The sequence below is a fragment of the Gopherus flavomarginatus genome, chromosome 10, assembly GCF_025201925.1.
Source record: "Gopherus flavomarginatus isolate rGopFla2 chromosome 10, rGopFla2.mat.asm, whole genome shotgun sequence".
In the NCBI taxonomy this organism is placed as follows: domain Eukaryota; kingdom Metazoa; phylum Chordata; order Testudines; family Testudinidae; genus Gopherus; species Gopherus flavomarginatus.
Genome location: NC_066626.1, coordinates 80,060,775 through 80,073,511, shown reverse-complemented (window position 1 = coordinate 80,073,511; position 12,737 = coordinate 80,060,775). Strand labels below are relative to the sequence as shown.

The 12,737-nt window shown below is 57.2% G+C and overlaps 1 protein-coding gene across 2 annotated transcripts; it reads right to left on the bottom strand.

Moving 5' to 3' along the window:
* Window positions 1-315: 315 nt before the first annotated feature.
* Window positions 316-12,676, bottom strand: LOC127030476 (keratin, type II cytoskeletal 8-like). 2 transcript variants are annotated; one of them, XM_050917098.1, is made up of 9 exons: window positions 12,344-12,676; window positions 6,493-6,701; window positions 5,816-5,876; window positions 5,276-5,371; window positions 4,909-5,073; window positions 3,612-3,737; window positions 3,033-3,253; window positions 2,373-2,422; window positions 316-1,383 (listed from the first exon to the last, which is right to left on the bottom strand). In XM_050917098.1, exons 1-9 carry the CDS (start codon window positions 12,632-12,634, stop codon window positions 1,220-1,222), a joined length of 1,383 nt encoding a protein of 460 aa, XP_050773055.1. In that variant the 5' UTR covers window positions 12,635-12,676; the 3' UTR covers window positions 316-1,219. The 2 variants fall into 2 exon arrangements, with proteins under 2 accessions (XP_050773055.1, XP_050773056.1); XM_050917099.1 differs by having other exon boundaries at window positions 1,298-1,426; window positions 12,344-12,675.
* Window positions 12,677-12,737: the final 61 nt, after the last annotated feature.

Here is a 12,737-nt window from a genome sequence, read left to right as displayed (position 1 = left end):
GGTCACACAGAGCAACAAACTGAACAATAAAAGCCATGCAGGAGGCCTCTCGTCTTAAGCATCCTTCTAGCCTCAGATTGCTCTAGCCCAGGGGTTCTCAACGTTTGTCTTTCTGAGCCCCCTCAACATGCTATTAAAACTCCACGGCCCCCCAGTGCCACAGCAACTGGGTTTCTGCCTACAAAAGCCAGGACTGGTGTTAGGGGGTAGCAAGCAGGGCAACCACCCGGTGCCCCTCACCACAGTTACTCAGGCTTCAGCTTCAGCCCTGGGTGACAGGGCCCTGGGCTTCAGACCCAGGTGGTGGGGCTTCTCCTCTGGGCCCCAGAGAGTCTAACGCCGGCCCTGCCTGGCAACCCCTCTGAAACCTGCTTGCGGCCCCCCAGGGGATCCCAGACCCCTGCTTGAGAACCACTGCTCTAGCAGCTGCCCTCCTGGACTGAGGGCGATGTGCATCATAGTTACTGGGCCACCTCAGTTACTCTGTTCAGCTCAGCTTCTCTTCGCACGCTCATCCCCGCCACGTCTGGCCCCCTGCAAGCAAGTTTTGCCCATCCCTTGAACCAGGTTTCAGTGCATTAATAATCTGGAAGGGGGAGGCCCCAATGGTGCCAGAGGATCCAGCCCCACCCTAGAGTTATTTCTTAGTTGAAGGGTAAAAGTGGCTGCTGCTTGCCCAGCCCTGGCAGCTGCAGAATTTGCCCTCCTGGCCTCAGCACGATAAAATCTCAAAAGGAAGCAGCCAACCCGTCCTAGGATCTGCAGTATTAGCTCAGAGCTAGTCCCCTTCCTGAGTCGGATTCATTAGGACGGAGTCTTGCTAAGATTCCTGCCTGTCCCAATTCCTGCCAAGCCGCCTGGCTTTTCCCACCACCCTAACATTAAGTGGGTTAACGACCAGCTGCTCAGCAAACCAGCACCCATTTAACCCTTGTTTTGCCAGCTCACCGCCTGCTAACGAGGTCGGGGGGTTAGTCAGAGACCCCCGGTGCCCACCGGCAAATGCCAACAGCTTTGTGGGTTCCCTGGCACCATGGATGTGCAGAACACTTTGCCAGTGCGTCATTGGAACAGGTCCCTGCCCCATGGGGCTTACAATCTCCTGGCCCAATTCTGCTCTCAGTGACTTCATTGTAACCCAGGGCAGAATTGGGCCACAGGCCCTGCCAGTCATGACGTTACACAGGTTTGAATCCAGCTCCTGTGCCTCGTGCCTGGGCTAGTTTTCCGAGAAGTGGCTGGACTCCGAGAGGACCTTCCCGTCCTTGGTCTCGACGGTCTTGATCAGGATCGGCCTCTTGGGCGAGGAGGCTGGCTCGGGCCCGGGCGGTGTGGCAGCCCTGCCCAGGGAGGGGAGTGCCGCTCGGGAAGGTAGGAGTCCAGCTGCGTAAGCAAGTCAGGAAGGGTTGGGGGTGGGTTTAGAAATCTAACCGAGAAATCAGAGAGGGTTCGGTTTTACGAAGAGGCTCTTGATTGGTTCCCAAAGCAATTAAGCAAATGAGAGGTGGGCAAGGATTTACACATTCAAAATCAATGGGCAGAGCACGTTCCTGCCCTTGCTCGGACTGACAGCGGCTAATTTGCATTAGGTCTGTGATTTACATACAGCAATACCCCCATGTGCTTGACGGGCTTGGAACAGCAGCTCAGGGGCAGACCCAGAGCCCGGGCAATGGAAGGAGCCTCACTGGGTCAGGCTGCTCGTGTGTCATCTCCTCTGCTGAGCGGTTGGTCTCGGGGCCAGCCCTCTCCTGAGGCTCAGCTTGGGAGATCAGGCACCTCAGCACCTACGACGAACTTCCCCCGCCCGCCAGCTCCTAACTCGGCTGGTGCTTTCCAGCCCCATTCTCAGCTGGGGGGCACTTGGGCGCTAGCCTGTTCAAAGCCATCAGGCCCTGTCCACATGGATCTAACCTGCAGCGACCCAAGGGCCCCACTTGTCACTTTCTGGAGATGCCCGCCCTTCAGCTGAGCTGGGACCCCTGCGATCCCAGCGGGGGTCACATCCACATCCCCCCCATTGCACAAGACACTGGGCCCAGTTTACCCGCGGTCCCTGGAGCTCCATCACTGGCTCCCCCAGTTCTGAGACGGTGACAGTACAGATGCTCCTGATTGCTGAGCCCGGGCCCTGGGGCACCATTCCATCGCCCGGGGACCCCACTGCCCTGTGGGTAGGGCACAGGTGGGCAGCTGGGAGGCGGAGAGCCCTGACCCATGCACCAGAAGTGGGGCTGACTGCTCCGGCCCATGGGGAAGCCCCAGCATGCTGCCTTGGGCTGCAGAGGCAGCGTGGCACCCGCAGGACTGGGCTGCCCTCGCCCCCTAGGCACTGAGGCCAGATGCACCGAGTGCCGGGGGAAGAGACTCACCCCATTTGTCCATGGCGCTGCTATGCAGGTTTGGGCCTTGGCCGATCATCCTGGGAGAGAGAAATAAGACCCAGGAGTGCTGTCAAGAGGAGCATGTTATGGGGGCGGCAGGAGGGACGGGGCAGGTTCTTGCCTATTGGAGACCTGGCAGAGACCTGCCCCTGCCTTTGCTTGCTCCGTGGGCCCTTGCCGCACAGAGGGGCGAGAAGCGCCCGTAGGCACCTGTGTGGCTTGCTCGTGGGATGAGCGATGGGGGCAGGAAGGCCAGTGACTTTCCCAGAGTCCCAGCCCGTGGGGAGCTCATCACATTAGGTCATGCTGCCTCTAGCTTAGTAAGCCAAGACCTAAGGAGGAACACGCCCTCCTCACCCCAGTACAGGGCCCCCCCTTGCTGCAGCCTGTCCAGGCAGCCTCCCGCTGGCCTCTTTCAGCGGAGGAGTTTGCCAGCATCCCAGGTGGCTTCTACCAGTGCACCCCGTGATTCCAGCCCTGGGTCTGCCCCCCCATACCTGTGAGGGTGCCCCTCAATCCCGACCCACAGCCCCCCTTACTATACTAGCCCTGGGCCAGCCATGCCCAGGTGTGGGCAAACAGTGGTTTGCCAAGCTCCCCGGGTAACCCAAGACAGGTCCCCCTGCCCCGCCCCTGGGGAGCGCTCACCGGTTCTCTTCGCCCTCCAGCAGCTTGCGGTAGGTGGCGATCTCCATGTCCAGGGCCAGCTTGATGTTCATCAGCTCCTGGTACTCGCGCATCTTCCGTGCCATGTCCTGCTTGGCCCCCTTCAGCGCCTCCTCCAGCTCCTGCACCGTGTCCTTGGCACGGCGCACGGCCTGCTCACCCTGCTCCTCTGCCAGCGCGATGGCGCTCTCCAGGTTGGCTCGCTAGCGCCGGGGCAGAAACAAGGTCACCTGGGGGGGTGGTGTTCTGGGCTGCCCGTTGAAGGGAAGGGGTGATTGCACTGGCCACTGCTCCCCCAGAATCCTTTGCACCTGGCCCCATAGCCCTCCCTAGAAGCAGCCTTGGAAACCAAGACAGGGGGTTACTGGGACTTTCCCCCAGCGGTAGTGGTGGTGGGGGGGGAAGAGAACCCGGCTCCCCCCCCCGGCAGCCTCTGGCCTCAGCAGAGAAGCCGGCTGGCCTGGGCCGAGTTGCAAGAGGGGGTCCCTGGGAAGGGAGCATGTCCCTGCCCCACACCGAGCCCCCCTGTCCAGGAGGCAGGCTGCACAAGGTGGGGCTCACCTGGTTCTTCAGGGCCTCGATGTCAGCATTGATCCTCTGGGCGTAGCGGTTCAGCTCTGTGATCTCGCTCTTGACGCTTTTCATCTCGTCATTGTGCTTCCGGGCCTGGGTTGCCATGTCGTCAAACTGGGGGGCGAGGGGAGAGAGAGGGGTTGCCAAGGCCTCGCCTCAGTCGTCTCGGTCCCAGAGCCCCTCGCCTGCCCTAGAGAGGTGCCAGCAGGGAGCCTGAGGGCACAGCTGGGACAGACCCATTCAATCCCATCCACCAGGCCCAGCACAGAGCTGTTCCCTATCGCCCGTTCTCCAGGGCTCCCACCCCTTCCCCTGGGAGCTCGTCCATCCCATGGGGCTGGGATGTTTATCCCTGGCTCTTTGTGACCAGAGCCCAGACAGGGTCCTGCTCCACCAGGGAAATGATGGGAGTAGCCCAACCCCTGGTTGGGGGATGTGAACCCACAACCTGCAGCTCCTGCTGGAAGCTCTTGCTGCCTGAAGGACACACGAGCCTTCACCAACTTGTTGGGGCTTGCTGGGGGCCACTGGCTGGGCCAGTCCTGGCTGACAAGTCGTCACTTGGGTCCCACCTCTCATGTGGCTGCTGCTTCCCACGCCCAGCTGGGCTTGCACACCCAGGCAGCAGCAGATTAGTCACTGAGCCAACAGGGCCCCTGCCCAGGGGCCCCAGCCAATTGGGGGGGCCCTGAAAAAATGGGCACCCCCACACCCCAATCCACTCTACTCACCCACCCAGTGCTCCTGTGGAGGAATCCCCATGCCCTAACCCCACTCCCCAGCAGGAGCACAGGAAGGGAGGGCCCCACCCAATTCCTCTGGCCCAGGGCCCCACAAAACTGTAATCTGTCTCTGACCTGGGGGATCGGGGGTTTCACTGACCCCTGGAGGGGGAGGGGTGTCTCAGTGCTCATTTGTCCACGTACACTTTGGAAGCCATGTCTGGAGAATACCACAGACCTATCTGCAAGCCCAGAGGAGCATGCACAGAGTTTGCTTGTGCACTCACTAGGTCCATGTTCACTATGGCCATCAGCAAGCTCACCGTGCGTGTGGACTTGTGCAAGTCTCACTGGGGGGAGGAGGCGGGGAGGGCCTGGCTGGATCAGCTGGGAGGAGGCAAGCTCCGAGACATGCAGGCGAGCCTCCGAATGCGCAGGGAACAGGCAGGTGCCGGCCGGCACGAGGATGCGCCTATGAGCACATGGGTGTGCGAGCAGCATGCGAGAACCAGGAAGCATGATCAGGCATGGGGCATGTGCGGCGGGGAAGGAGTGTTGCTCACCTTGTGCTTGTACCACTGTTCGGCCTCCTCCCGACTCTTGGCTGCCATGGCCTGGTACTGAGCCTTCACTTCGTCTATGATCTGCTTCATCTCCAGCTCCCGGCTGTTATCCATCTCCACCGTCACCTGCGTGTTCTGGATCTGGGACTGCAGCTCCTGGATCTCCTGGGGGAGTGGAAGAAATCCGGGGGAGGGGGAATTGAGACAGAGCAGAATCCAGATTCCTCTTTCGCTGCATTTTGCATGGACTCCCCCAGCCAGCAGCACCCCAATGATCCCCAGGAGGGACCACCTGCAAACAGAGCCTCTGGAGCCCCCCATCCGTCTCTGCTACAGACTCAGCAGAGGCCCATGTGCCGGCACCCACCTCGTCATACAGCTGCTTGAGGTAGTTGATTTCATCCGTGATACTCTCCAGCTTCGATTCAATATCCACCTTCTGCAGATACAGGTCGTCAAGATCCTGCAGGCACAGGGGAGACACCATTAGGGCACCTCTGTGTGGGGCAGAGGAGCTCCTGTCGGGCCTCAGCGCACCCTGGAGTCAGATCCCAGCAGTGTGGGGCTTGGGCAGCCAACCACTGCAGCCATTCTGCTTTGTGGAGCAAGGGGGTGAGGGGGATGTTGGCCAGGACACCTGGGTTCTCCCCTGATTTCCCCTCCCAAATGCCCTGTGGGTCTTCAGCCCAAATGCCTTCCATCCATCTCTGGTGCCTCTTCCCAGTGGAAGATGAAGGTCTTCTCCAGCCACGCAGCACCCTCGCATCTGATCCTGCTTTGGCATGTGCCCATGTCTGGGGAGGGAGCTGGACCCCAGGAGGCAGGGCGTGACCTGCTGGGCTGTACAGGTAAAGCAGAGACTAGCTGGGCACAGATGTCCCCAGGAGGAAGGGTGGAGGTTTCTCACCTTCTTCGTCAGGACAAATTCGTTCTCCAGCTGGTTCCTCCGGTTGATCTCGTCCTCGTACCTGGGGAGAGAGGGGATGTGCAGGGAGCCTGGCAATGCAGCAGCATCCATGGGGCCTTAACTTAATGAGCTGGGACCCTGTCCCACAGGCGTACGGGGACAGATGCTCAGACTCCAAGCCAGAGAGCAGCAAGGCTCAGCTGAGGAGGAATGGGCTCTGGGTTCGAATCCTGGGCGTGTCTCATGTCTCCTGGTTGTGGGGCTCAGAGACTGGGGGGGTAGGGGGCAGGTGAGGCACTGGGAGAGGAGCCCTGAGTCAGCTCCCTACCACCCCCTACTGGAGATGGCTCAGCAGCCAGCGTGGAGAGCCCCAGCCAGTCTGCATAGCAGCCTCGGGGAGGTGGAGATGTGGGGTGTCTCAAGAACGGGGACCTAAGAGGAGAAATTGCTGGGATCCTCCACAATTTATCTAGGGCTGTGCGGGGAGGGTGTCTCCGCCCTGCAGCAGGGAGGCTGTTTCCTGACCAGCATCAGTGTCCTGGGTGATGGGTCCAATGGATCTCACTGACGGGGCCTTTCCTTGCCTCGGTTCCCTCCCCACCTTTCATGGTTTCCTCCCTCCCGGAGTTCACTCCGTTTCGCTGACGTATGGAGACACCTGCCCCGGACCTGTGTACCTGCCCTTCAGCTCCTCCAGCAATGTCTGCATGTGCTTCAGCTCCGCCCCCAGCTTGCTTTTGTCCTGGCTCAGCGTCTCGATCTGCTGCTTCAGGTTGTGGCTGGAGCGCGCCATGATCTGCCCCAGATTGGACTTGTACTGGTCCTTGTCCTTCAGCAGCTTCAGCTGCATCTCCAGCACTTTGTTCTGCTGCTCGAGGTCACGCACCTGGAGGTGAGAATAGGCGGTGTTGGGCACTGCACTTTGCTCTGCCCATCAGGGTCGCCCAGGCAGGTAGCTGTGGATTGAGACCATCCCGCTCCGGGGGCTCGGGGCAGGTCCCTCAGAAATGTCTTGCGAGGATCAGTGCACCCAGGGGGATGCACAGGTGGGGATGGCTGCAGAGGGCGAAGCAGCAGGTGTAAAATCCCCATGCTCCCTGGAACCCAAGAGGTGTGAATCCTGGCCCAGGTTAGTTCTGCCCTCCCCACCCAGGTAGATCCACAAACGCCAGTGCTTCCCCTTGGCCCTAGATTCCAAGGCCAGCAGGGACCATCGTGATCATCTGGTCTGACCCAGGCCAGAGAACAGCCACAAAATCATTCTGGCGACAGAACATTTGGAAAACCAGCAGTACTGAGCTGTGTGGCATGATCGCATGCAGGCTGCATGCACCGCGCTGGCAGGATGAAAGGCGGTCAGTCTAGAACCATAGGACAGTTGGCACTTGGTAGGGCTGGCTGAAGGTTTGCAACCAAAAAAATTCTCCCATCAGAAAGTGAGGTTGTCACGGAGTGTGGGGGAGAGCAGGCCCTGCACCCCCAGCTTCCAGCAATGCACCATGACTCTCAGCCAGCCGGTAAAGCAGAAGGTTTATTTAGACGACAGGAACACAGTCCAGGACAGGTCTTGCCAATACAGACAATAGGACCCCCTTTAGTTACATCCATCTGGGGGCCCTGTTGGTCGGGTCACTCCTCTTTCCCCACCAGCTCCAAACTGAAACTCCCTCCAGCCTCCCCCTCAGCCTCCCCCCGGCTCCTCCTCCAGCCTTTGTGTCCTTTGTCCGGTGTCTGGGCAGAGGTGTCACCTGGCCCTCAACTGCCCCCTTGGGTTCTCATGTTACGTGCTCAGGTATCCTCCCTTCCCCAAGGCCATCCCAAACTCTCCTGCAACCTTCCTAGGTCAACACTCCCCACTCAGCATTCACATAAAACAGCACGAACATTCCCACTTCGTCACGGAGGTTTAATCAAAAAATCAGCTTTTCCTGCAGGGAAATGCCGGCTTTTGACAAGGTGTTTTATTTCGGCACGAGCAAAGGGATCGAAACAAGCACATGTTTCAAAGAGAGCCCGCTCCCTTTCCATGCTTCCAAACGTGTCGGATTTGGACTAAAACACGGCGACGGTTTAGGTTTCCACACTGCCCATCGGAAACTGGGCCACATTTTGGGCCTTTCCAACATTTTTCACCCTCTGAATTTTCCTTCTGATTCTGAACAAAAAGTAACATCAAAAAGTCAAAACTTTTGGACAGCTCTATCGAGTAGCCAGCCACCTTTGGCTACTCAGGGATCGGACCCCAGAGACCCCAGCTCCACCACAAGGGGGCGGTGCAGGTTTCCTTTTCTGAGAGAGCAGATGGAAGGCTTGCAAGCCGGTGCACACATCCTACCAGCGGGCGAGAGGGGTGAATGCCAGGGAAGTCATGATTTGGATTGCTGCAGCGTGTAGCAGCCCAGTCGTGGGGCATCGTGCTGTACCAATATAGAACAAACCTGTGATCCATCTGTGGATAAGGAAAAACAACCTAAGAAGGCAACTCTCTCTAGCAACCAGGTGCCTGTCTGTTAATGAAAGACAGTCCCAAGGAAGGGAGTGATACAGGAGTCCACAGGAAATCTCCACCTTGCAGCCTGAAGGTTTATCCATCTTCTAGGTCACAGGCAAGAATGAACTTAATCAGCATCTGGGTCCCTCCCAGGCACAACGCCGCTGGGAGGGCATTTGGCCTGTGAGCCGGTTAGTAGGCTCCAGGGGATCCGTGCCTCACCACAGACACCCCCAGCTCCTCCCACTGGATCCGGCGCTGACAGTGGAATGATGGAGTGTGAAACCCAGAAGCCTTCAGTGTTCGGAAAAGGAACGGCCGCTGGGATGTCATTGCCAGTCCAGCAGACAGAGGCTAGGGTAGGAGTGACAGACAAGCACAAGTGTTGGCCAGAACGGGCCAACCACAGAACCAGAGGGTCAGAAGGGACCGTAAGGGTCGTCTAGTCTAACCCCCTGCCAAGATGCAGGATTTGGAGAGGGAAACCATAAAGCCACTGGCAAAAACAAGTGTGTGGACGTGGACGAGGCTCCTACCTTCCCCACGCTCTGGTAGGAAACAGTTTCGGAGGGTTCCCAGCTCCTGCAGGGATTTGCAGATCTATTTATTCTATGGATAAGCGTCTGGGATGTGGATATTCGTCTGATGAGACCCAGACTGAGCCCCACCAATGGATTTCATATGGGCCACCACACAGCTACCAGATGGGAATGACCTGCAGGTGTGGGCTGGATTTGAGGGGTGATTTAAACTCTGTACCCCACTATCAGGGCCCTCCCATCCCCGGCAGGGTGTGTTTCAGATGATCAGGGCTTGCTAACAGCGAAGCAGCCGTGTTGCTCCTTGCAAAAATTCTTATTTGCATTTAACTTGCAGAATAAGAGAGAAATTAAGAGAGTCTTTTGTTCTCTGCCATCCGAAGGGATCAAGTAGCTGCATTAGCTTCTGCTCCACAGAACTTGTGTGGCTTTGTCACAGCCAGCCAGCTGGAAGTTTGTATCATGGGGGAGCTGAGAGCCATTGAACCAAACTGTAAACCCTGCATATGATGGAAACCACTTCAAGCCAGGGGGTGCAGCAGCACCCCTAGTTTCAGCACCTATGGGCTCACCCCTTTCATGCCTAGCTCAGGCCAGGTGCCCTGCCAGCTTGGTCATTGTTAGCAAGCCCTTTGGAGTGGCTGACATGAACCAGAGTCAGTGGGTGTTTTATTATTGATGCTGTGTGGGAACAGGAGTTGCAGAGACCCAACGCTGAGAATGTCTCAAAACCACCTGTTTTCCATTCAGTGGCAACTTCCTTGTTATTTCTGAAGCTACACTAAGGCATATGGTAGCTCACAGGTGGTCTTAAAAACCAGGCTTGCTGCCTCTTTCATTTCTTTATGCTGGATTAAGAAAGCCTGACCAAACAATTGTTTTATTTGGAGAAGATTTTCCCCCTCCCCCTGCTTGTTTTTGATCTTTGGAAGATCGGGAAGGTCAAATCTGCTCTTCCCTGGTTTTGCTGGAGGATGTGTGGGATGGCGTCACTCTTTAACTACGACTTTCTCTAACATGTTTGCTAGCCACTGGAGTGAAATGAGCATCAAACAGAAAAGCCCCAGAGTTTTCAAATGGTCTGATGGTCAAAGTAAAAAAAGCCCCTCCCAGTGGCTTGGCTTTCACGTGCCACTTGTGTCGCTATTTCACGAGCTGCTGCAGCATGTGGTACCTTAGACAGGAGCTGAATTGCTAAGGTGGAAAGGTTTTTAAAAGAATCTGTTCTGGTTTTTCATGTGCTTCATCCACCAGGAAGCAGCAATTAAAAAAACAAAAAGCATCAAATCTGTCAGAGCAGCAGAGACACCAGGTGGCCAGACAAAGTTCATGCTATTATTAAGAAACACAAACTTCTTCCTGGGTGGATTATCTTGGTTCAGCTTCATTTCAGGAATACTTATGAAAACAAAGGCGTCACCTCAGAGGCTGCGGATCCAACGTGTGCGTGTGCATATGCGTGTGCGTGCGCATGAAATCCAAGTACAACAAACTGAAGGTCTTGGAATTAATATTTGGACCACAGTGTTGCGTAGCTGATGCTCAGCTGTGCTAGGGAAAGATCAAGGTCAAGGAAGGGTCAGTAACTCGCAATCTGCCCATTCATGTTTTGTTTTGCTGGCTGAAGTCGGTTACGTCCCCAGTTAACACAGCTCTGAATACAGAGCCCCGGGACAGCGAGTGGAATTCGAGATCGGATTCTAGTTCGGCATCCCATTTGCTGATTTGCATATACAACAACAGTGGCCGTGATCCTGCAGATGGGCCCTTGTGGGGGACAGCTGTGCCCCCGCAGAATCCCATAGGGCCGTGCACAGGTACAGACGTCCGTCTGTGTGGTTCCAACTACAGGCTGGGCTGCCATTTGCACCTCTCTAGCTCCATCTGCCTGAGGGTCGCTGGGTATTGTTGTGAGCTCTGCGTCACCCCACTCCCCCCCCCCCCCGCCAAGCGGCAGGTAAATCACCTTGACAGCCTTCTGCAGAGAGGTGGAGCCGATCGCCCAAGGTCACACAGGGCATCTGGCAAAGGCAGGCGCTCGAATGAAGGAATTTATCTGTGGGCACTCGGCTGAACTGGCACTTTCCAGTTGTGCTTTGAGCCTAATCACAGCCTCAAACCACATGTGGAAAGCCAAGGAGAAGACTCGGTCTGTGCCTACCTGGGAAGGTGTTTTCATTTTTAGGTGCAACTCAGATAAGGGATTCTGCCATTAGAAATATTAGAGAGACCAGATGGGGGAGGCGAGATCTTTCCTTGGACCAACCTCTGCTAGTGAGTGAGACCAGCTTTCGCGCTGCAAAGACAAGGAGCTCTTCTTCTGGCCTGGGTAAGCTCTAAAGCTTGACTCTCACCAGCAGACATTGGTCCAATAAAAGATATGACCTCCTCCGCCTCGTCGCTCTAATATCCAGGGACTGGCACGGCTACACCACCGTAGGAGACATCAGAAATGTTTCCCACCAGGGACGCCAGAGCTCCCTTCCCCGCTCTTTTGCTTGGAGCTTTGAGGTGTGGCAGGCAGCTGGCTAACAATGCAGCCAGCTCCTAATCTGCTGTTCATTTTTCAAAGATATTTTTCTAGGACCTGGCCCAGAGCCCCCTGGAGTTAACGGGAACTGTCGGATGGTGCCGATCATTCCTAGAACGACATCGGGACAAGCTCACGTCCAGTAAACACAGACAGGTTTAAATGACAGCAATCGGCTCCAGCTAGGGGATGAAGGAGAAGGATTTATGAGGAGTCCAATTACCCCAAAATCTCTTTCCCCCTCCTGATTTCGCCTCCACCAGGTGCTTCGCGTTGAACACTAACTTTTGTCCATCATAAAACTTCAGCAAATCAGCAGGGAAGCAACAGATGAAAAACTGGACGCTTGGCTGGAGACTGGAATTCAGAAGTTAACACTCTGTCTACACGGCATTGCTAGCAGGGATCTAGGAGACCTGGGCTCCTGGGCTCAGCGTTCCCAAGTCTGTGCTTTAGCGTCCACACTGGATTTACAATTGCTGCCTCCGGGTCTCACAACTCCTCTGCTAACTGTTCATACTGCAGACCAGGGCTGGGCCCCACCCCACCCAGGTCCTAGGGCCCAGGTCCTGAGTCCTTGCTGAAAGCTGTGTGTGTGGACAGAGTGGGGGGACTGGGCTCAAACCTGAGTTTACAATGCAGTGGAGACATGACAGATCCTAAATGACTGGCTGCGCCCCACTGTATTTTCAGGTCATGGTTGCTTCACTGGCAATCAGCCGGGAAAGCCCAACTTCTTTGCAGGATGCTGCCACAAAGGTACCAGGGAGGGGGGCAGCGCATGCCAGCGTGTGCCCGAGGGGCACCAGGCAGTGAGGAGGATACACTTCCACTCGGATTTTTTTTAAATCCGCCCCAGCAGAGCAGATCCTCCGGCAGCAATGGAGCCCGAGGAGCCTGTAGGGGCACGGGGGAGCGATGCACGAACACCCCGTCCCTCACCCCGGCCCGCCCGCTCGCTCGCTCACCTTGTCGATGAAGGAGACGAACTGGTCGTTGAGCCCCTTGATCTGCTCCTTCTCGTCGCTGCGGATCTGGTGCAGCGCCGGGTCGATCTCCAGGCTGGGCAGCGAGGAGAGCAGGAAGGAGCCGGACAGGCCGCTGGGGTAGGCGGTGGGGCCGAGGCGGCCCAGGCTGGGGGAGCTGCGGAGCCCCGGCTGGAAGCCCGAGCCGGCCCGGTACAGGGAGCCCCAGCTGGGCTGCGAGCCCTGGGAGCGGCTGCTGAAGCTCAGCGGCCTGGAGCGCGGGTAGCTGCTCATCGTCCCGGGAGCCGAAGGCGCGCGCGGAGCAAGGCAGGAACCGTGTTCGAGCCCCGCCGCCGCCAGCACCTAAAAATAGGGGCACATTAGCCTAGCCCCGCCC